At 35.0% G+C, this 24,837-nt stretch overlaps 1 protein-coding gene across 1 annotated transcript in view; it reads right to left on the reverse strand.

Moving 5' to 3' along the window:
* Window positions 1-24,275, reverse strand: part of PTPRQ (protein tyrosine phosphatase receptor type Q) — a 100,000-nt gene extending 75,725 nt beyond the window's left edge. Inside the window, exons 1-17 of the mRNA XM_053978311.1 lie at window positions 24,222-24,275; window positions 23,618-23,729; window positions 22,698-22,924; window positions 20,444-20,513; window positions 18,248-18,447; window positions 16,593-16,842; window positions 15,319-15,447; window positions 14,428-14,574; window positions 12,578-12,750; window positions 10,033-10,246; window positions 8,214-8,366; window positions 7,922-8,101; window positions 7,017-7,124; window positions 4,367-4,648; window positions 3,429-3,611; window positions 2,652-2,753; window positions 211-331 (exon numbers count right to left, since the gene is read on the reverse strand). Coding sequence (XP_053834286.1) covers window positions 211-331; window positions 2,652-2,753; window positions 3,429-3,611; window positions 4,367-4,648; window positions 7,017-7,124; window positions 7,922-8,101; window positions 8,214-8,366; window positions 10,033-10,246; window positions 12,578-12,750; window positions 14,428-14,574; window positions 15,319-15,447; window positions 16,593-16,842; window positions 18,248-18,447; window positions 20,444-20,513; window positions 22,698-22,924; window positions 23,618-23,729; window positions 24,222-24,275 — 2,705 coding nt within the window. The remainder of the gene's footprint in view (window positions 1-210; window positions 332-2,651; window positions 2,754-3,428; window positions 3,612-4,366; window positions 4,649-7,016; window positions 7,125-7,921; window positions 8,102-8,213; window positions 8,367-10,032; window positions 10,247-12,577; window positions 12,751-14,427; window positions 14,575-15,318; window positions 15,448-16,592; window positions 16,843-18,247; window positions 18,448-20,443; window positions 20,514-22,697; window positions 22,925-23,617; window positions 23,730-24,221) is intronic.
* Window positions 24,276-24,837: the final 562 nt, after the last annotated feature.

The following is a 24,837-nucleotide window of genomic DNA, read 5'->3' on the forward strand; positions in this document are numbered from 1 at the left end:
ATGTTTAAAATGCTCACAGAATGCTGAAATTGTTCCCCCAGTTTTTCGCTAGTCCGAATTTGCATATAAAAAAGTCCAGTATTTTAAGTGCTGGATAGATATTTGTCCTCCCAAAACATGTATTCAACATATTGTGTAACAAAAACCTAACATTCCTGATAGGTTACAGATTAACATTTATCCTTAGAAGTGCTTCCAGAAAAATCTTACCAGACATAAACTGTGTAATAGAGGATAATTCCATTTGGCTCCAGCGGAGGTTTCCATGACAACTTCACAGTGACACCCAACAACTGTTTTATAGAGAGGGCTTGTGGAGGAGAACTTGGAGCTATAAAATGAGACAACAGGATACAACATCTTGTTAAACAGCCAGGATCAGTGGGATACACAACATCCTTAAATAGGCTTTGAATTATTTGTAATCGAAAGTTAACCTTGTACCAGACTGGTACAGTATCCATCAGCTAATGTTAAGGCACAGCTTCTTTTCATTTTTCGGACAGATGATAAAATAAGATTTTGCATGGTGTTGTTAGAACATCTGTTTCTGTGATTCAATGGAAAAAGTACTTCATGAGAAAATGGAGCAATGGCTAGGTCACAGTGATTCACCTACGGCCCAAGTACATTGCTGTAATTTTTTTTCTCTTCTAGTAAAAGCAAGAGCTTTATAGATATGAACACATGTAAAATACAGCATAATAGTTCCCCTGAGGAAAAAAAAAAAGGTGCTGTAAAGAATTATACAAAATGCCAAAAGGTGGAAAAGTGGATAAGCATAGCATTGAGAGATGATAAAATTGTGGGATACTAAACAGCAGTAAAGTCTATTCACTCCATCAAATAAGGACCACATTCATAGATTTTACATGTTACAAGGGCAAATGAAAAGACAGACATTCATTGAGGTCCTTAAAATTAATTTTAAGATGATCCCTAGATGACACCATATTCCGACTCTGCAGGGAAACATTTTAAATAAATGAAAATGTTAGACCACGTTTGAATTTGTTCTAAGGTTCTTATTAATTTTACTGAGGACAAATAACTAATGTATACATAAATTATTCTGCTTTATTATTGGCATGTTATTGAGAAATTAATCTTTATCTACATCTTGACACATGGACCTATGCATCACTATGAAGTAATATTAGAATTACATTTGTTTTTCTCAAATTAAATCAAAGAGCATCATGCACTAAAAATTCAGGTCATAGCTGTAGTCATGCATGAAAATTGAAAATATGAGCATAACTATTAGCAAATCTATGAAACATTTGGTCTGAACCTTGGAACACTGTGTTCCTGTGAATATGGAACATGTGGTGTATTATAAATATTGTTGGTTTTTACTCCTTGTTCCTTTCACTATCTTGAAAGTTGGCATAAAGGTTTTATAACTCCTTATATTATAGAAAAAACTATTTTATATTTTTCATGAACAAAGGTTCACTGCATTCAGTGAGTGTATTTACTGGTGAAAAATGTTGACAGCTGTATTTTATGTTTTATTTGTTATATTATCCTCAGTGGCTATACTAAGATCTATCATATGATGAATGTCATGTTTTTGACATGTCTAGTTAATTCTACAATTCTTATTCAGGGAATTTCTTTTTTTTTTTCTTTTTTTTTTTTTTTTTTTGCTAAAGAATAGAAACTACATTACTCTAAATAAAAATAATCTCTGCTAAATAGAAATGGATTTATCCAATCTAGCTCTTTTCAGTCTACTCCAGCAATATAACTCTTAAGCAATTTTTTTTTACTGATGGTGTGGCTGGTGAGTTGCTTGTGTCAATGCCTCTTTAGATAGGCTCCCAGAGATTTCCTCCTGAAGGAAAGGAGAGGAAGAGGCACAGCCTTTTCAAAAATGTGGTTCACAGCACCTAAGTTAAAATTTTTGCTATGATTTTTTTTCTGCTACTGCAGAAACTAGAGAGGTGACCAATGATAACTTAACACTACAACACCGTGTACTGAAAGTGCAACTACAATTTTAAGGTTCCTCTGTTGGTTTGTGACCTACTGTAAAAATTAGCAGGGGTTGCAACAACTGTGCTGTACCCTCAGCCTGCACATGTCCCAGCTCAATTTGGAAGTCCAGTGCTACAGATGACGGACTCTGGGCATTTTCATAATATTAATAATTTCATATCTATCAATGTGTACCTGTATATGCATCTGTTTAGAATAATACAAAAATCTCCCTTCAAGAAACCCCACAGAAATGTCCTTGGACCATTCAAACTGCCCTTTTGTGGTTTTTTTCTTTCCTGAGCTCTCACATGACTGAAAAACCAAATATAATATTTAATTCTACCATGTCATGTATTAGATTAAAATAAAGTAAGTAAATTAAGATTCTTCAGAGTCATAAGATATTGGTAAGATCAAAAGTCCATGCACAGCAATTGCAACATTTCATACAGCTTGTACTGATAAATATATTGGTAGATAGATGGATAGATAGATAGATAGATAGATAGATATGCTTGTGTGTAGATACAGAGGTACAGATAGAAATGGAGAGACATAACAGCCAACAAAAATGCATAAAACTTAAAAACATATGACATAAAGTTTAAGAGTAAACTAAGAATGCAGGTAGAAAATGATGCACTGAATCTTCTGTTCTGACTTACCATCTTCATCAGTTAGTATATGCAGAGGCGAACTACGAACGCCTTCTCCCGTTGTGGTACTAGCAGAAACTTCTACAGTATAGTCTGTATATTTATTTAAATCTAAACAAAAAATGAATAATTCAATAAAAAAACCATTCAATGGAACAAATTATTTTTTAATGGACTGCAAGTACTTTTGAAGTAGTAAATAAGCCTATCACACTGATCTGTGTCATTATAGACTGAAATAAGCATTGAGAAAGCTTGGAACACAAAATACTTTGCAAAAGAAGGGGCAAAGACCTAATTACCAGTTTATACTTCATATTCCTAGAATGTTTTGCAGTTTGTCCTTGGCTGTACTCTGAAAATGTAGCAGTAAAGGTACTGAGCTCCCAGCATCAGTCGCTGTGCCATGCCTCAGCAATAATGACAGAACTTAGGAAAAGATGAAAAGGTGAGTGGAAAAGGAAGTTTTATTCAGAATAAGATCAGAAAGATTTTTAGGTGACTTGAGAGTTTACTTTGTTACAATGATACGTCTGCAAAGATATCTATTGAAGTTCCTTGTACTTTAAAAATCTAAAATACAGTGAGATATATGTTAGACTCTATACCATTCAATTTCACCACATTATGACAGGACACAAGTTATTTCTCAGGACAGGGAGCAAAAAACTTTCTGTAAGGGCAAGAAGGATCAGGTCCAATCAATGAATTATTACACCTCTGTCTGTTGCACACTTCTCAGAAAAACTCACAGTTGCCATAAGTTCCAGATCATTATATACTGGCCTGTAATACGTAGTGTCAGAAGGGTAGTGTTTATAACTCTTTGCTCAGTCCCATTAGTCCTCATGAGATATATTGTGTAGGTCTGTATGATTCCATTGGGAATGGATGGTGGAAAAAATGATAATTCAATTTCCATGGATGAGATGTTCCTATAGGTTATGTTTTCTGGTGCAGAAGCAGGAACTAGAAGAAAAAAAATTGTAGATTTCAGTCAGTTTCATTGATTTGGAAAGAATTCTTATAAACCAGTTTCAATTAAACGCCTTGTAAATATTTGGATTTGTATCCTATTTTTTTTTTTTTTTATGAAATACATTTTAAAAGAGGCTGAATTTGAAGATAAAAACTACTTAGACATACATAGTACCAACAAGATCATAAAAGAATTATAGAACTCAATTCAGCTTCATTGCTATCATGGCTGTGCTTGGCCATGGACCCACTGATCCAGTCCCTGCCTGACATGGCAGCCCAGCCTCAGCTTGGCTCCCCCACTGCAGGCCTGCCCCACTGGCAGAGCCCAGTGGCTCTGTCTGGCTTGGTTACTGTCATTGAACCTGTGAACTTTCTTTCCTGACCTCTTTCTTGACCTCAGACCTGCCACATCAGCAGGAGGTGTTTGGCACTCCAGATTGGCCCTGGCTGCCATGCCTTGCCTGCCCCATGGGCTTTGCTGCAGGGTGGTGAGACAAGTCCTGGCTAGCGAGGCCTCTGCTCAGCTGGCCCAGGGACCCCATGGCTGTTGGCTCCTGATCCCTTACCAAGCACCTGGCCTTGCTCTTTTTCTTCGTATATAAAAGAGAAAAATGGGATTCGAACTCATTGCCTTGCAAAGTAAGCAAATACTTTTAAAATTATTGAAATTTATCTTCTGGCCATCAAATGTTATCATAAAGCAACTTCTTGTCAAAAAATTTAATTTTTTAAAAAATACTCACCAGTTTCAGAAGTTCTGACCAGAAGTGGAAAAGATGACTGATTCCCATAGCCAAGTCTGGTGAATGCCCTTACTGAGATGTTGTAGAGAGTATATGGCTTCATTTCACTTAGTGATATACTTGTAGATGAGGCATTTTTAATAAAAAAATCGTTGGAATCACTGTACAGAACTTCATAGTGAGTTATGAGACCATTAGGCTGCTCAGGTGGTAACCATTTCAGATTTATTTCTGTCGCAGTTACATTTATTAATTCTAAGTTTTGAGGTGGGGAGTCTGGTTCTGCAATACAGAAATCAGAAAAAAAGCCTTTTCAAGTAACTGAATACAGAACTGAGATCATAAACCTATTGGATTCTGGCATTGGATCCTAACTGTACCAAAACAGTTACACTCAATTTCTCACTCTCCTCAAAGCCTTACCACTTTTTACCTTATTTAATTTTGGTATGTCTGTTTTCTACTCGTAAAACTAGGCATCTTTTTGTATTATGACACTTTAGCTTTTGTGGAATTTCTTTTCTCATCCACTTCTAAATCTATCTGAAACTGCACTTATTAAGAAAAAAATTTCTTCTCTCTACCAGTCTCATGCAAATCCTCTCATTGTCTTCCTCATATTCAGTTCTTTAAACTTGGATTAATGACCTCTTACTGCTTTCTATGTAAATAACCCTTAGTACTTCACTCAATCAATTATTGAACCAAGAAAGGGCCTGCATGCACAGAAACTAAATTCCATTTAGTGAACCCTGTGTAAATCTTGCACACTCTGGTGTGAAGGTCATGCACAAAGCAAGTCCATCTCCAGGGTGGTGTGTGGCTAAATCTATTAGCAACATATGAGTTCATGTGACTCCAGTGAGCTAATAAAGCATGGAAGTGTTGAAGAAGTGTGTGGGCTGCACTTATGAATAAAATCAGCTCTGAATGTCAACTTTGATTCCTCTGAAGGCTTCACCACTTCACTCCTGAAATAGTCTGCAAAATCAAGATAAAAATATACTATCTACTCAGTTTGTGTACAAATACCCATTTGCAGATATTTCAGAATTCATCATGATTTTTTTTTGCCTAAAAAGTTCTACAAATCACTTTCATTCCTGATTTCTGAGCACATGAAATTGTTAACTGTAACAGATCACTGCTCTCTGGATGACAAGACTACCCACATGAATATTTCCCATGTGAAGAAACTTAATTTTTAATTTAAATGTATTTTGCCATTTATCTGGCATGGTAAAATATTTAAATGCAACAGCCTTGTTTCTTCCATCCTAATGCAAGTTATCTAAGACAATTGTAGTGAATCTTTTATTTGGAGGCATCTTTCCTTTCAAGAGTCAAACAAATTTCTGTTCCTAGGTTGGCTAAAATCAGGACACATGAATCTTAGCCTGAATTATTTCAGAAAAGCTAAACAACAAGAAGGAGAAGATAAACAATTATGCATAGCCTTATAAAAAAGCAAGAATTCTTGGTGGGTTTCTCACTAGTTTCCTCAAGCCTTGCACCCCTCTTTTTTGAATGAATGAGCAGTTGGCTGCTGGCTGTGAACAGAGAAACTCTACTATGAAAAATTTCTTTAACACTCACAGGCAAGGTTTCAGAGAGAAAAATATAAGTAATTTTCTTCTCTTGTGATATGCCTTTCCTCTGTAAAAATACTAAAAGCATAGGATAATGTAAATTTTAAGAAGATTTGCAACTATTTTAAGTTTCACGATTTAATCTGATATTTTTGTGGTTATTCAAATCACCTAAGCTTCATAAATACCCATAATTTTTAATCCTGTAGTCTTTTTCTCTCCTTTATTGACACTCAATTATTTTTCTTGTATTGTAGTACATTTGAAAATGAGAGAGATAAACAAAAATTGGGCTATCACACTCTGCATTACCTCAGTAAACCTGGAAATATCTGCTGAAACCAATGAAAATACAAACTTGATACAAACAAGAAAAGACTAATATTCATGGCTCTGCTCTGCAAATCAAATTCCTGTGTTTTCTTTGCAGAAGCCAATGACAACTCCAGCTCTTGCCCCAATGTCTTCATGGGTTGGAACTGCCTTGCAAGTAAAAAAGGAAGATTCAAAAATCTTTGTAATGTAGTATTATACCTGGCATTAAAATTATTGGCCAGTCTTAAAATTAATAAAACCTATACAAAAATAACCGCTTATTATATTTATCATTAAAAAATCTTCACTTTATCAGCATCTTTGCCTGCAAATAGAAATATAGCCTATGAATTGTTGAAATGCCCATATGCTTCAAAACCAACCTAATTTACACATGATGACAAAAAGAAAAAGAGAAAATGGAATCACAAAGATTATGATTTAGATTGGTGCTAGGGACATATTATTTTGAGAGAGGGAGCCTCAGCTCTGCAGCTTTCCTTCCATTTTTCTGTCATATTTGAAATTAGTTGATTGCAGGTCATGCCGTGGCTTTCATTATTATTTCTTTAGCACTTATCTAAAAATGGTCTGAATGAAGTCACTGACTAATAGAAGGCTAATAATTTCAACATTGGTTTTATCCATACACTTTGTTCCCCCTTTTTTGTGTGTGCTAATCTTCTTTTTGAACAAACACAAAGTTCAGTACAGAAAATAAATCATCATTGCAAACAACATATTACCGTCCTCAGGGGTTCGCACAAACACATCATTCTCTTCAGACAAAGCACTTTCTCCAGCTGCAGTAGAGGCTGCGACTCTCATTTTATAATTTGTGTACTTTTTTAAACCTGAAAAGATTAATTTAAAAAATCTTGACTCTTAACTTAGTAAACAAGACTGTTGACTTCTTTTGTCATAACTACTTATAAAACTACAGTACTGGATACTGTTCTGAGAGTTTTTTATGCACCCTAAAAGAATATGTACAATACCATTTATTTGGTGACAGTCAAAAAGGCATGCAGTTAAGTCAGAAGATTTTGAAGTCAACAAGCTTCAACTCTGTAAATAGCTTAAAGAATTTGTCAAGGACGTCAAAGGATGCATATAGGAACATCCAAATATGGGGGTTTAGCCTGTATGCATTATTCTGATTAACATCAATGATAAGTAAAACTCCATTAGGAATGTGTTTGCTTAAATTACTATAAAAAATACCACCTTAAAATAAGAAAATTTTTATCAATGTCAGACAAGTACTGTGAAAAAAATTCAAATCTGAAAAAGATGTGACAATTTAGGAATATTTTCCTATGGGGAAACAGGAGACTGAGGCAAATATTCCAAGGAGAAAGCCATTTCACAGATTACTGCTTGTACCATTTCAAAAATTACTATTTATCTTAACCAGCCTTCTTCTCCCATCTCACATAGCCTACATATTTCTCCACAGTAGACAAGTCTGAGTAGTGTCCCAACCTTGTTTTTACATGCAGTTTTGTTGTGTGTGGACATGTGTGAATGTGTGAGATTTGATCCACATATATTTCAAATGGATACATTACCTAAAATTGGAAAAAAGAGGTTTATAAAATGTACTTACAAGTTTAAATTTTTATATTTTTTTAATTAAATGACACTGTACCTGTCATAAGTAAGCTGTTGTTTGAAGTTGTTTCATGAAATGCCCTTTTTGTATCCAGTTCCATTGCATAAACAGTATAATGAATGATTTTCCCATTGGGATTTGCTGGAGGATCCCAATACAGCAAGACAGAGGAGGAGCTAATATTCTTGTAAGATATATTTTGTACTAAACTTGGGACTTGAACAAAAATATAAAAACATAACAGTAAGTAAATAAATTACTAAAAAATTCAAACATTCAGTGAAATAAGTCATGTATGTTAGCTTTGGTAATACCAGTTTGAATTTACCTTGTTCGTGTGTCCTGACTGTAAGAACTGATGGTGGTCCTTCTCCAACAGCAGTGAAAGCAGACACACTAACTGTGTAATCTGTGAAAGGTGTGAGGCCCTTTATAACATATGACAGTTCTTCAGCCAAAACATTGATGTTATATTGATCATCTGTGAGTAAATAGAGAGAAATACTTGCTCACTCATAAAGTTATTTGATTTCTTATGCATTCTAAACTCACTTTGGCATGGAAACTTGGAACTATTTTATTCTCAAAGAATGAATTTACATGTCAAATATAAAAATAAAAAGTCTGCATTCAACCTCTTAACTCCCTAAAGAAGAGTTCCTTTTCATGTCTACAATAGACAAATTGGCCTAGGTGAAATAATGAAGGAGCAACAAGTAGAATTGTGAGGTTTTGTGAGTAATCCCCTAGAAGCTAGGAAAGGGTACTTTTGTATAAGGTCTAGTCTCTCCAGGGATTTCAGAACAGCAGCTCCTAGACTGATGGAGCTTTTGAGGGGTTTTAAATATTTTTAATCAAGACAGACAGATTCCCTCTTCCTTGCTGTCCCAATGGTGCTAGAACAACAATACTTGGAAATGTTGCCTTCACAGATCCCTTCATGCTGGTATTTTTATCAGAAGAGTTGTGGTCAGTAGAATGATGAAGCCGTGCATGCCCACAGAGTTTGGTGCACTTAAAATAAAGTTCAAAATCAGCCACAATCCAACTGTGTTAGCCAAAACCATCTGCTATAAAGAAGTCATTATGCCAGTCCAACATGAAAAGGTGTGGGCACTTCAGATACCTGAGTATCAGGCTCAGAGTTCAGTGAGAAGGGCATTAAAATGAAGGCATTGAAAAATCAGCCGACCCTGCTGAAAATTTGGCTGTCAACAGCTTTAACTACTATAATAACTCCTATAAAATAATACTTGAATGGTAGATCACAACAGACAGTGGCTGAAATAAATTTTCAAACACAGATATATCTTTTATCAACTCAATACTGCAAACTGAACGAGACCATAAAAATAAGATTTACATTTAAAATGCTGTACATTTCTTGTGTATGACAAAGAAGATTCTTCAGGATTAACATAGCACAGAAAACATCCACTGCCATTTAAAATAAAGGATTAAATTCTTGGTTTAGATACTGGTGCATATAGATGAATTCAGTGACTTCATTAAATCATTTAAAAAACACTAAAACCATTCTTTTCTCCCCAGTGTTCAAAACACTGTAAAAATTTAGAGTGATATTTGAAATCCCTGCCTGTCAGCTGAGGGCTGCTTAATGATTTGTAAATATCCATACTTGGTAAAGAAACAGTGATCCATTGATAATACAGAACAAGTGTACTCACTAATGACATCACCATGTCATGGGGTCATCTCCACCTGTTTGTAACCCATACAGCAAAGTTGTAACTTTTTGACCTATTTACTGTCGCTGACATTTGAAAACCTATTAGTCAAAAGGCTTAGAAAAATCAAGGTCTCTGAAGGGCTTGGAGATATGTTAATCCCTGACAATCACACCTGCTTTGGCAACTGTAATAACTGATTGTCTATGCAGCTTGGCTGATGGCTTTTGGGTGCTCCTTTCACTAGGAAGAAGGTCAGCTGGGTGACAAGGGGCTAGTTCCTGCCTGTGTGGCATTCCCATTTGCTTCAGAAGGTTATTTGGTAGTACAAAAATCTGACTCCAGCAAATGACCCATTTATAATTTGCCTGAACCATGTGCTAAAGATCATATCTGGGACAGTGATGGGGGTCCTTCAGCACAAAAAAGCAGGTAGAAAAATACCCTAAAATATCTTACCCAAAGCAGAATGTAGTTCTGTAGCTCCATTTATATCAGGAAAATTATCACCAGATACACTTGTAAATATTACTGGGGAAGCTGTCTGAATGCTGGAAAACATTTCGGCTGAACCTTCATATAAATCATTGTCTGCTTCCATTGAATTCCAAGGGGGAGAAGAAGGTTTGATATTTTCATTTATTGCATATGGTTCCAAAGAATCAATCAGATACTATAAATTAGAAATATAAAAAGAAATCACAAAGCTAGTCATCACTAAATTAGATAATTAAATTTGTATATAATATAGAAATGATGCTTGTATGTTTGTGCATGCATATAGCACTATATAAATGTTGGCATACAAAGATTATTGATAATTAGAATAATTTAAAAAATATAAGCTTTGTCATAAAAATGTTCAGCTGCCAGTAGCCTACAACATTTTATTCTGGTTACTGTTTAATCAAACACCACTTTAAAAAATCTTAAATATATATTTTATATTAATGTGGAAATTTTAAAGTAAGGCCTTTAATTTTACTGCTATATCTTTGGAGCTATATTGAATAGATACACATTTGAACTTGGGAAATTTTATTTGTACTAACTATAACCTGAAAGAAGGCAGCAGGCATTGAAAACAAGAGGATTTCAGATGGCCCTTTCAAGAAAAGGCTGACTAGATCTCTGAGAGGGATTAAGAGGAGAGGGAGAAAACCAGAAGTTAATGAAAGAAAGGGGAGAGAAAAATAAGGGTGTATATATGTGAAAAGGGAGAGTGTAAGGAAGGCAAGTGGTATAGGGGCCTGTAGGACAGAAGACGCAAAGAACAAATGTTGGAAATGGATGGCAGCAGATATAAGTGGAGCAAGAACAACAAAGAGAGGAGAAACAAAAGCAGAAAAGAGAGAGAGGCTAGAGCATAGGTACAAAATGGTGTGTTAGCACTGGATCTTCATGCCCCTTCAAAATCTGGACCAAATCCAGGACTCGAGTATCTCTGAATTGTTCTGCTGTCATCTGGAACACTGTCCACTCACACATATGGCCCACCTCCTTGCCAGAAAGACATGTTTTTACAGTGATGTAACTAATACACATTAGTCCTCTCCCTATGGACTCTGGGCAGAGAAAGGGCAAAGCCACTTTTACTCCTTTAAAGTGAGGTACATTAGCCACAGGCACAGATAGAGCATCAATCTCATCTAAGTACCAAGAGGTAAAACCTGTGTATGATTCATCTTCACCAGCATTTTATAGCAAAATAGAAGGCCACATGGAAATACTTTTTGCTTATGAGGATTTTCCATATATAAGACAACAGCTTTTTATTGCTATTGGTTTTTGAGTACTATTAGCACAGTGGGTCTGCCAGTTCAAGTCCTGTAGCTGCTCTAAGCTGTGGTCAATGCGGTTCTAGATAAAGCAAGGTTGTTTATGATTTGCTTTGGTTTTTAATTAGAAATTTACATTCAATAAATGATAATAAAGCAGCAATGATACAGCACTAAGAGCTCAAAAATTAGGAAATTCCATCACTAAAACATTTTTGTGCAGACTACTTTTTTGTGTCTGGATTATGATACAATCTTTTATTACAGAGTTACATACTTTCCTTTTCCAAGGATGCCTGCCTGGTTTAATGAATGGATCCTTATCCTAATTTTTTCCCCTTGCTCCTTATTTAACATTTGACTCCAGGGCTCTATTTAATGTATATCATTCAACTTGAAAGTGAACTTCTTCCTTGAGCTCTACATCAAAAAGTTAGATTCCAATTCAGATCCAGTGAAAGACATCACTGTCCGAAAAAACAAGGAATTATGCAGACTTTGGGCACCTGTTTACAAAATTCAGCCCAAAAAGCCCTACCTCAGAAAGATTTCAATCCTGAGCTGAATGTTTGCTAGGGGTGTACAGTTCTGTGCTGCATACTCAGAGCTGCTCTAAGCATGTAAAGTATATCAGCACCCAAAATCCAGAAGCTAGACTGATTGACAGCTTAAGTTCCCTCAGAGATATGATCCCATAGATGTGCACATATATCCTTAGTATGCAACCACAGCATGGAGCTAAGCATGTAGCATCACACATGTGAATTTAAGGATACAAAAGGAGGCAGAAAGTCTAAGCCTATCTGCCTTGCTAGTAAAACACTTAGCTAGCCTTTGGACACTTCTGCTGAATTCACTGGGTTCATACCCATGTCTTCTAGAGGTTTGACTGAGTGGCTGTGTATCAATCTAGGCACCCAAATCTTTACTCTTAATAGTCTGGCCACCCTGTGCTGCAAAGAACTCAAGGGCTGTGGGCTGTGGCTTCCTGCCTTCAGCAGCTGGATCATTTTACTAGAATGATTTAATTTTTCGTGTTGTGGAAACAGCATCATTGGAATCTTTTTGAAAGCCAGCCAGAGAAAGAGAGTGGACTGAGGAAGATGGCTTTTAAAAATATTGACAACTTCTCTGTGGGATCTAGTTCATTCTATAAATGTCAGATAAGGCAGAGAGCAAATTTAATTGAACATAAAATCCATATTAAAAAAAAAAGAAAATCATACCTTATTTTTATCTCCAATAACAGTGTTTTCCATAATGACGAGTGTTGCCTGCACATGTACTTTAACTCTGTACTGGGTAATGATTCCATTTGGTTGTAGTGGTTTCCTCCAAGTAATTTTTATATATGTGGCTTCCACTTCTGCTAGTTGTAAATCTGATACAGCACCTGGGACTAAATATTCAAGAAGAAATTTCAGTTCATTAAACACTTGTGATTATTACAAGGTTTTTCAGCACTGTATACAAAGTACAATTGACAATCCAATTTCACATCCTTATCACAAAGTTGACCCTGTGCAGGGTAGAGACTTACTTCACATGTTTCCTTAGCAAACAAGTTACAGTTCTAAAAACATGCACATTTTTTTAACACATAAGATGTGTATGAGTATGGTCAGAGACTAAGATGATGTAAACCAGGATCACTCTACTGAGGTCTACTCGATTGGAATCAAGCAGACCTTTGCTATTTTCCTATATGGGCTTCTAAGTATACTTGAAAATAAAAGGGTAGATCTAATTAGCTTGTTAATTTCCCTTCTACAAAAGGTTTATATAATTTTATTTCTATTATATATTATATATATATATATATATGTGTATATATAAATATAGATATAATATATATATTATAGATAGAAATTATATTGTTTACATAATTTCTTCATTAAACTTTTAGTCTTAAAAATATTGTCATTTCCATAGGATCACCAGAGGTAAAAGCATTTATATTCCATAGAATGATATTCAGATTTGATACAAAAGAAGGGGTTTTTTTTCTTAATACACTTCAATAAAAGACAATTTTGACATTACTTGCATAAGGGTGATTTTTAGATTTGGCATTGAAATAGGACATTCTGTGTTATGCTAAAAGTACCCCAAACCCACCAAAATTCCCTTTGGCTTCTGTCAGTGCATTTCAACACAAGATGAGCACCTGTACTGAGGTAGGTCATCTCTGGAAATTGTCTCTGAGAGCTGCCAAAAGATGATCACTCAGGAAAGAATATGACAAATAAATCAAGATAGGTTTTCCTCCCAGCATTACACCTTGACAACAAACATTGCCAGCAATCCTGAGGCAGAGATTTTCTAAATTTGTATTGTGTGGCATAAACATAAGACAGAAATAAGTCTTGAAACTGCCTCTCTATTACACATCAACTCTCAATTTTTCCTCTTTGCATCCTCAAATGCTGGCCAAGAGTCCCACACAATCTCACCCACATGTGAGATAAAGCTGCATTTCCCTGCAGCCAAGGACTCTAACCTGGTGAGTTGACTATGTGGGACCACAACTCCACAGAACAGAGCGCTCAGCGGCAGAGCCAAGTACTTGGCTGTACTGGGACAAGCCCTCCATGTGGGGCCTGCCTCGCTGCTGAGGGTGGCTCCATCACAGACGGGGCCTTGGATTTGGTGAGGATGAGTCACAGGGAAGGTTTAATAGGGAACGAGAGGGCTGTTCGAGCCAGCAGCGGGAATCTGCGCTGGCTTTCTTTTCTTCTTGCTGCCATCTAACGGGGGAGAGGGGGCTCTACAACTTAATTACTGCACCTAAACTTTCGTTTAGAAAGACACTACATTTGTTTCACAATCTCTGAAGACCTTCGATAGTGGATAAATGTACTGACAGAGTATGAACATGACAAAAATAAAAAGAAATAAATTACAAAATAATCTTCAGCGGATTTATTTTCTTTAGTATTTTGTAATCTTTTCTCCTCTCTTGTAGTGCTCTTCCATCCATTCTCTCCTTTGCAAAGTACCTTTAAGGCTCTGAAGGGAAAACTGAAACCCTTTATCACGTTCAATCCATTTGTTTTGTCTCTCTATGCTTACTTACCATCTGCAGGAGTGGAAACTGTAAGGTTGGTCTTTGGCCCCACCCCAGCACTTGTCTCAGCACTGACGTACACATCATATGTTGTAAATGGCACAAGGTTACTAAACACAAACTTAAGGTCTTTTGTACTGTTATCCAGAACATGACCTGGAATTAAAAACAAAGAGATTTTAGGTCTAAAAGAGAAACAGTCTATGGCTACTTTCTAGTATGATGAACAAATGAAAGGACAAGTTTTTTTGGGGAAAAGCTAATTAAGAATCAACTTCAGTGGAATAATACTGAATATATAGGGAATAAAACAACAAAATAACCAACCAACCAAACAAGCCCTTTCAAAGAGGTAAGAGTTTTAAGAGTAAAATATTTTTAAAAATGTATCTTACTTTTCCTGTGTGGTCCCATAAAAACATTAGAATACAGTTTATGCTTCTGTCTTACTTAACTACAGGCAGTTCTATAATTTCGTATCTACATGTCTGAGTTCAAAAAAAATGCAAAAACATCAAAACAGACTTAAAGAGACAATCACATACTTCATGAGAATGAAAATTCTCCAGAAATCTTTAACAGAAAGAGAAAAAAGTAAAGATTTAGATATATAAGCACAGCAATTCAGCTGTGCTTAATCTGTCATCTCCTGAATGACTGAGAAGTTGATTTTCTCCATTCCTAGGAATAACTAATGTGAATTTAACTTTATACTCTTCCTCATGATGGACTGAGTTTTCCTTTAAAATTAATCTACAAACCATTAAAACATATGATAGTAAAAAGGGATGCATAACATTGCTTTTGACTATCCATTTTTGATTGGCAGGCCCAGAAGAATGTGTAAGGAAATAATCATTAAAAAAATCAAAAGAAATGGTAACATCAACTCTGACTTACCAGATGGTCCATACAGCTCAACTCTGTAACTAAATTTCCCTGTTACTATGGTTGGTGGATCCCACATTACTGAGAAAGACTTTGCTGTAATGTTGCTCTTGGCAAAATTCTGTGGTGGGTCTTCTGGAACTTAAACAATATTGGAAAAAGTCTTTGAACAAAAAATACTTTATATTAGGATATCCAAGAACCCCATAACAGACAATTCATTTTAAACAATAAACATGAAATATTCCGAAGGGAAGCCATAGAAGCATATCATTAAAATTACTTAATTTATGGTTTAACATAATTCTCAGGGAAGGTATCAAGACTGTTGATAGTATGAAAATAATCTCTAAGAGACAAAGGTGAAAAATAAACTGGAAATTAGCCCTTAAAATCATTAGAAGAGAAACAGACCAAAATTTCATTAACCCTAGACAGAGCAGCAAACTAAGGCTGTTGAAATTCTATCAAAGCAATTCAACTGAACATTTCTAGGGGGGAATAAAATTTCTTTTTATCTGAACAGTGCTATCTATTTTGTATGTATGAATGTTTGAAGTAACATCAAACTATTTCAAACAAAAGAATGATGCAGACAGAAAGCCAGAATAACATTCCTCTGGAATGCCTTTTTTGTATAGCTCTATTAACAGTGTTCCTACTACCTAAGCCATTATAAAAGTGCTGCTTATAGACCATTGCTTCCAATTCCAGCTTCTCAGTGCACTGCATGTAATCAAAAATCAACTTCATCTGGTACTTAAAGATTTCTTCAGCACTCAACGACTTTCTGCAATAGGTGCAGATTGGCACATAAGTACAGGAGTTTTCTTTATTATTGATTGTTTCTCAACAAAGGCAAAGAAGCTTAAAGTGCATTTCTGTGTACACAAAACACATACTTTTACAATATTATGCCTGACAGTTATGACCCTGCATCTTTATTTTCAATTCTTCTACTATTATCCTATTATTTGCAGTTCTTCAATTTTCCTCAGTTTTTCATAAATTTTTATCTATCCTGAGCATAATTTTGGTATCTTTGACTCTTAACAAGAAGTGAACTTTCCCTCATTGTACATTATTAGATACATAAATATATATACATTTTCAATTGATTCCATCAGGTAAAATTAAGTAATCCTGAAAATACAAAAGCATGAAACAGATAAAGACAGATTAGGACAGACGTATCTTGCAGCAGAAAATCAAACCTATATTTTGAAGTTTTTCACATAAATCTGAAAACATTATTTCCATTTTAAAGACATATGTATTTAATGTACCTGATTCTGGTGTCCGGACAATTGCACTGTCAATGTAGCCTGCTTCAGTGGTAACTGCAGAGACTTCAAAAAGATAGGTGGTGTATGGCCTGAGGTTAGTTACAACAAAGCTAATTGGTTCACTCCAAACAGAGCTCATTTGACTTGCTGCCTCTGTACTTGGAGTCACTGTAGTCTGTGAAAGAATTGTAGATTTCCCAAAAGTAGTTGAAGGAGTGGTAGTACTCCACAAAAAAGATTCACTCTTATCCTGTAAGTACAAAATAAGAAACATAATAAGGTGCATCTCTAACCAATAACTGTAAATAAATGTAGATAAAAAAGGCAGAGCATCTTTGAAAAAAAATAACCCTAAATTGGTTCTCCTTTTTGTACCTCAGTTTCCATATTTAGGCAGACTGTGCTAGGGCATCCTGATAGTGACAGTGTTATGGTTTCCTGCCTTATTCAAGAAGATCTGACTGAACAGAAAGTCTGACTGAAGAAATCTGACTGAAGAAATCTGACTGAACAGAAGCATCTCTCCAGGGTTCATTTAATTATTACCAGTTTTCTTTTTCAGCATTCAGTCTCTCTCTTGAAAAAGTTCCCTAGCAAGGTCCTTTTGCATCACATGTATGTTGTATGCGTGTATGTGCATACACATGCATAACATACATATATCCACACAACCAGACAGGAGTTTCTTAATCCATCGTGTCAGAAGATAACTCTGAAAAATTGCTAGGCATTGTGGTGACCAATGCTTATGGTTCAGTAGGTGGCACCCTGCCTTCTCAGTGCTGAGTTAAACCAGCCTGGTGTCAGGAACATTTGCAATGTCTAAGATGATCTTTCAAATAAAAACTGATACCAAATTTATGATAATTTATGTAATTTAAAACTGTCATTTTCATTAAAGCACTAAGTGTAAGAAATTAGAAAAAAAAGGTCAAAGGAAAAAAAGTTTGGTTACTTGACATTTTGACATTTCAGTAATTGCAAAACTGTACTCAAAGTAAGAAGGAAAAAGAGAAAAAATTCTAGAAGAGAGATTTTCTTCAAGAAATTCTAAAAGGATACAATGGTTATAGGTCTGAATTCAACAATGAGAACAATTCAGACTGTAACCATATTATTGAAAATCACTCTGCTAATCGTGTTCAATTTTTATTTTGATATGAGAAGTATTTTAAAAATATTGAAATGTGCTACACAGAATAAAACATATTTCTAAAATACAAAAAGCATTATCATACTACATGGAAAATAAGACATTTACAATACTATATGTTTTCACTGACCAAAAATAAACCCTGTAAGTTCTTGGCTTTTTCTAATTGAATAGTGTGTAAAACAAAACAATAAATTGAAAGCTGATAAAACCCAGAAATTTTCTATTTCGTTATTTTCTGTTAAAAGGGTGCCAAACTTAACTTTTCATAACATTTTACTTTGATTAAACTGAACTTTTAAAGCGAAAGTATTCCATTTAAACTACTTTGAACAGAAAGGTTTTTTTTCATCCATTTTATCCCATCTTGGGACAAAGTCTGTAAGGTTTTTGAATCTTTCTGAAAAGCAAGCCTCCACATTTTTATGTCTCAAATTTTAAATGTAAAACTCTATTCTGTGGGTTGAGTCTATTTCTAATTTAAAAGGTTTATAGCACTTACATTACATTCTGGTAACCTCCCAGACAGAAGGTCCTCTACTTTAACCAAGACATCTTTCACTACAATTCCACTTCTTGCATGTTTCACACTAATCTTGAAACTAGTTATCTTTCCATTTGGTTGCCGAGGGAGAAACCAGATCAGATTTACAGCTGAAGAATTTAAGGCTTCAACTGTGAGATTCACTACTTTACCTGGAGCTTGAAAACAAAACAAACAAAAGCAGTGAGATAAACCTTTCTTCTCAGCGCTGAAAAATAGCAAATTATTCTCTTTTTTTTTTTTAATGCCATCTTTAGCTTCCAAATTCTGAAGCAAACACATAAAAAGCATTCACATACACATGTAAAGTAGCTGATATACAACCAGCTATTTTTCAATCTGGTTTAAGTGGGAAATATAATTTCAGTCTCATAATATATATAGTAATTGGTTTTGTCAACTTAAAAATATTTTCTTAGAAACCAGTCATCTACTGTTCCAGAAGTAGAAAAAAATAGCCCTTTTTTTTTCTGGTTAAGAGCATCTGATAACACTAGGTGTTTTATTTCACTTTACCTGTGTCATCTTTTCTGCTGCACATAGCTTAAGAAACTCAATTCAATTGGAATATTAGCTATTACTGCATAAATGCTGCTCTTAGTATCAGTCTCAGTTTCTGTGGCCTTTTGTCAGAGCATCAGTATTAAACACAGCACAAAGGATTGAGATCATCTTAATCAGATTTTACATGCTATTTTACATGCTCAAATCTCCTGTGAATTAGAGCCCTGTGGCCCTGTCTTAGTGCTGCCTACACGTGGCAGACTCAGCAGCAGGTTCTGCAATAGCTGTCTTAGTACTAAAGAGAAAAGGCTTTTCACACCCTTAAAACAAAGACATTCCACAATTACAGACCTTCCACAGGTGAATTGAGACAGCTCCTCCAAGCCTCATATTTAGTGCTTTCAGTCCTGTTAAATCTCTTCCAGATCGTTTACCTCTTTTCCCCTCCTCCCAAACCACAACCTTTATATTTAAATAATTTTATCTTCTGGCTAACTTTCTCACTTTAAATTTCCCATGTTTATGTTCATTAAGATGTTTGGCTTTCCTTAGCCATCAAAGCAAGAATTAGAACAAAAAACAGTTGAGAAAGTAAAAGTATAAATGTTATACTGATGACACATAATTTACCTATAATTTGAAGAAACCTTCCAATTACATTTATAGTAAGGCATTTTAGGTTTAATAAAAATGTAGACAGAAATGCTTCCAAAAGTAAAGCTTATGTTCTCATATGGAGAAATGCCAGTGCTGTCCTCTGTCAAACATGAGTAAATAATAAAGCTCACAGAAATAAGGTTTTTTACCAAAAATAATGCACAAATAGTGAAGAATAATGATCTCACATAGATCCATGTAGCAAGTTTACTACTCCTCCTTATATTGCATTCATAAATTATTGCATTATTTGTGCAGAGCGATGATTTCTGCCATTAATTAAGATATCTCACTCTGCAGTTTGCACAGAAACGGAAAGCAGCCTAAATACAGATGGGCAGGCACTGCCTTGGCAGCACAAGTTCTGTATTCCATTGAGATTGGTTACAAGTGTATGAGCTTGTCAGCCAAGGCACAGCTGCTCCTGGAGCATGAGTGAGATCACAAACATTAAATTAGTAAAGATTGTACAAACTCAGACTATGTGTTTTAATCTTCAAAACCATCAAAATCAAATTTTCATTTCAGATTTTTTTTACCTTCAGAATCAATACATAAAAATTTAATAAAATACATTCTGTGCTGAAATTCTTAGAACCCATCACTAAACAAATACAGGCTGACTTAGCAGACAATGGCAGAGATGATCCCACAGCAAAGTCTGTCTCCTAGAACTGTTGCAGGCAACAGCAGATGGATCCACTTGATAGGTAGTTCTGCTCTGCTATGACCTTGCTTTCTGGAAGCTTTTACCTAGAAACTGGCATAGGAAAACTCCAACAGACTTTGTGTACAACAAACACCCCTATGGGCACACTCTAAATGCCGTTGTTAGCAAATAGAACAAAAGTTATCACTCAGTGACAGAATAAGAATAAGGATTTTGTTCTAAATGCATTGGAATTTGTTCAAGTATGAAATTTATAATGGAAATTTATTTGAACAAATTAGAGCAAACTTAATCAATATAATTAACAGCTTTATTAAATTTACCACTTTCTGCAGTCTGGAAAAGGAAAAGATCACTAAACACTCCAATACCAGCACTGTTCTCAGCAGCAACCTACAGGAAAAAAAAGAATGGATCCCCATTAGAAAATCTACAGTATATACAGTTTCAGGGAATATGAAAATCCTAAGGATATACAGAGATACAACTTTTAGCATTTAAACTATAAATATACAGATGAACATGCACCTTATAGTTGTGTTGTATAATTTATGCTCAATGTTTAAATGTAAAAAAAAAAGAGAAAAAGTATGTAACAGCATAAGAAATTGAGAAAACCACATATGAATATCCAAACATAAAAAGAGGATCCCTATTTTATGCCAAAATCAAGAGCAAGAATAACATCAGTAACACTCCTTTTTCTTATCACAATACACTTAACCCAAATTCTGCATTCCTATTTTACTTACTATAACTTAAAAGGGTAAAAAGGAGAATAAGTTGCCTTTTATTTCTCTGTGTCCTGTAGGTAGCAAGAGCAGGTGAACCTTCCTCAAAGCAGAAACCAAGGAAAGCATGACTTTTTGCAGGAAGGCAATAGGTCAGGGGGAGTGTAGATGCACTTTATGATGGAAATGCTTCATTGCTCACAATCATGGAAGAGTCTTCCCACAGAAGAGCAATATACCAAGACTTTGGTAAAATTTATGGAGATGAACAAAACAACAATGCCATTTGCTCTGCAATATAGGGTTTGGTGACAATTCAACTCAGTGATGGGCCATGTCATCCAGTACTTACAAAGAAAGAGGAAGAAAGTCTAACTTCTTTTTTTTGAAAATAAGTAAAAGGGACAAAAAAAGGTAAACATGACTAAAATTTCAACAGTGATGGTGAGAGTTGTGGGAAAGAAGAAGGAAAGTGAAAAGCTCTCCAACAAGGTTATAGCTGGCAGTGTAAGCCAACAAGGTTGTGGCCCTGTGGTTAGGGAGCTGACAGCACAGACTGTGGGGAAGGCAGGGCGAGAAGGGGTGGGTATGCAAAAACTAAGTGTGGATCACTGTAGAAGTGACAGACAGCACACAGGGGGTAGCAAAGGACAAAAGAAAACAGAAGGCCTCAGGACAGAAAGGGAAATTTGTTCTAATCACTTCTTGGCACTAAGCAGTGAGCTTTTCAAACACTGTAAAGATTAAACAAAAGGACAAAGCTACAACAGACAAGCACAGTAAAAGAATACAAGGTAGCATCAAAGACTTAATCTACAATGACAAGAAGAACCTGTGTCACTGACTAGCTCCTTCCTAAGCCACACAAACACATGCACACCCACCTCATGACTACAGCCAACCCTACCTACATATGCTTCACAGGGACACTGACTTGAAACATTCTTAGGCATTGATAAATTCTATGGTTATATTGCAATAGCTGAGGAAATTGACTGGAGATCTTCATGGGGTTGACATTCTGACAGTATTTAAATTACACCATGTAAATCTTAAGCTATGTCCTCACCTAAACATTGTTTTTATTACCCCATTTCAAGGGAGGTATTGCAGAAAGAGGTCAGAAATCAAACTAGTATTAAGACAGACATGTAAACTCTTATCTCATGTGTGCCACTTCAAGACAACAGAATGGAATGAAGCAAATCAACACATGGCTTCATTTAATTCTTGACATTGAAAAGAGGAACACCTACAAGGTTCTTAAGAAAGAGCAAAGCAGGCAAAGGATTGCTTGGCAAATACTGTAAAGAGAGTAGTAGTTAATTTCTGCCCACCTGAAGTCATCTATTGTTGAAGAATTCAGAGATGGATCAGGAGTGCCTAATCTCAGTGCAAATAAGTTCCATGTATGGAAGACATGATTTTTTTGATCTGGCTGAGATGATTTAGTAATCTACATGTAATATGCAAAGCATACCAGTAATTTGAAAGATTAAATCTCAATAAAGATAAAGAAAGATTTAGATGTGTCCAAAAATTCTACCCTTTGCTTTTTATGTTTTACCACATAATGCCATATGTTAATATGAATATCAGTAGGTGGTACATTTCAGAAGGTACATTTCAGTGCAGGTTTGACTGGAATATTTTAAAATAGATTTTAAAAACATTACTCAAATAAACTCAAACTCAACTAAACAAGTATCTGACAAATATATTTTGTTATATGGCAACAGTAAATAACATGGTCCTTCAGAAAACTCTACAGGAACCTACTATAAACTCATACAATTTACAATAAATCAGAATTCAAAATACTAAGAGGTATTTGTAAAGCTTTTACCATAATTTCATAAGTTGTTCCAGGGTTAAGACTGGTGAGAAGGACTTCCAAGCTATCTGGCTTTGTTGTGACCTGTGTATAAGCTGTTTGCTTCCATGGGCAGACTTCTTTATATTTAACAAGATAGGAGAGAATTCTCCCATTTGGATAGAGTGGTGTGTTCCATGACAGCAGAATCCCAGCAGAACCCACTCTTTCACCTGCAAGGAACACAGGTGGCCCAGGATCTAAAAAAAAAAAAAAAAATTAAAAAATTATATATATGCACACACACTCACACATACACACACACAAGTACATACATCTAAAACAATTTTTAATTAAGATTCATGAGAGTGGAGACACATTCACAGATTCTACAGAGAAATTAAATTATCTGCCAGCATAACCTCATAAAACTACTGAAAACCGATGTACTTCTGAATAAAAATCTTTTTTTCTTGCTAGAGTCCTGTTAGAAATTATTAGGTTAATTTTGGAACACCAGAAACATTCTTCTGTAAGAATGTAAAAAATGTATTGGTCAAGAACATTGTTAAAAAAATAGAGTTTAATGCCAATTCGACATTTGACATATTCTAGCACTCAATTAAAGTGTACTCTCTTAAAAAGCACATCTGCTTTGGCTACATTTTGTTGGAAATAGCTCTGAACATTTCTTTATGTACCACTGTAGGTAAAAATCAGAGTCTGGCTATTATTACATGACACAATAGCAAATTTTTCAAAAGCTTGTAAATTCTTATGCTCTCATAGAACACTTCTGATTCAGTGAATTTTTAAATAGTAAAAGAAGATGAAAAATTTTAATGACTGTTCAAAACTGATTATAATTTCTTGGACATTACTGCGCACATAATAAACATAAGAAAGCTAAGTTTAAAGAATGAACAAAATTTCATTAGTCATTTTTAACTCACTTGTCACATTTGTTGTCACAGTTCTACTTGCAGGTGAACTATAGACTGAAGAAGAAACTGCAGAAATTGTAACATTGTATGTTGTTCCAGGAATAGTATTGGAAAAATCAGCCTGAAATAGCACATTGTTTTATTTAAGCCTTTTATGACGAATCACAAAAATGAACCCCTCTCCCCTCAAAAAAAACCCAAAACAAACAAACAGACAAAACCCTACAAAACAAAACCCTACAACAACCCTACAAAACAAAGCACAAAAAAACCACAGACAATTTTGAACAATTTATAACTAAAAATAGTTTTCTACATCTGTTAGCCACAGTATTTTGCTGCCAACTACCCTTCATAAAATGTGTACAAAATTCAATATTGAAGAACAATAAAATTAACTATTAATTTTATCCCAGAGTCTCCTATCAATGGATCTATATAGTTTTTTTCTGTATTATCATTATCAAAGTAAATATGAAGCATTATAAAACTCCTTTTTGAAAGAATGAACAAAAAAGCAACCTGAAAAATAAGTTTTTAACCCTTAAATTAGCCCATCTTTTTCAGTAAACATAATTATTAATTTTTTAAATCAAGAAATTATATAAAATACCTGTATCTTTGCAGTTCCAATGAAAAACAAAAGCAAAACATCCAGAACAACCATTATTTCTGTCAATATTATATGTTCCTGACAGCAGAATCAAATAGTGCTCCTATATCTTTTTGATGGCTTAGCAGTGAAATGTTGCCTGCATTAATGATTTAAGCAGAGATCTTCCTGGCAAGTACACAATTAATGAGTCTGTACTACTCAATAGCTCTGCCCTTCCCTTGTTAAACTATTAATGAATCCTTGGATGACGGTCTGTGTCCTTCTAGTAGATTTTAAAAAAAAGCAAGTTCACTACCTGTTGTTAGGTAGCAAACTGTGGATGCTGAAATTTGCTCCCATCCCACCAATTTTTCATTAATACTTTCATATTCATATATGCATTAAACAGCTAAGGAGGAAAGCTTGAATTCCTCATCAGCACAGCATATAAGGAAAAGCTGGCCCTGCAAGTCCTGTAATAAAAGCACTTACTTGATACTCCCTAACTCCAAGATCTAGGTTAACAACAGAAGCATGATCAGGAACAAGAGCCACATGAAATCTGTCTACAAGCCCATGCAGTAGTCTCCAATACAGTGAAAAATAATATGATGAAACATTGAAGAATTTAAGA

This window comes from Vidua macroura, chromosome 5 (genome assembly GCF_024509145.1).
Source record: "Vidua macroura isolate BioBank_ID:100142 chromosome 5, ASM2450914v1, whole genome shotgun sequence".
Classification (NCBI taxonomy): Eukaryota; Metazoa; Chordata; class Aves; order Passeriformes; family Viduidae; genus Vidua; species Vidua macroura.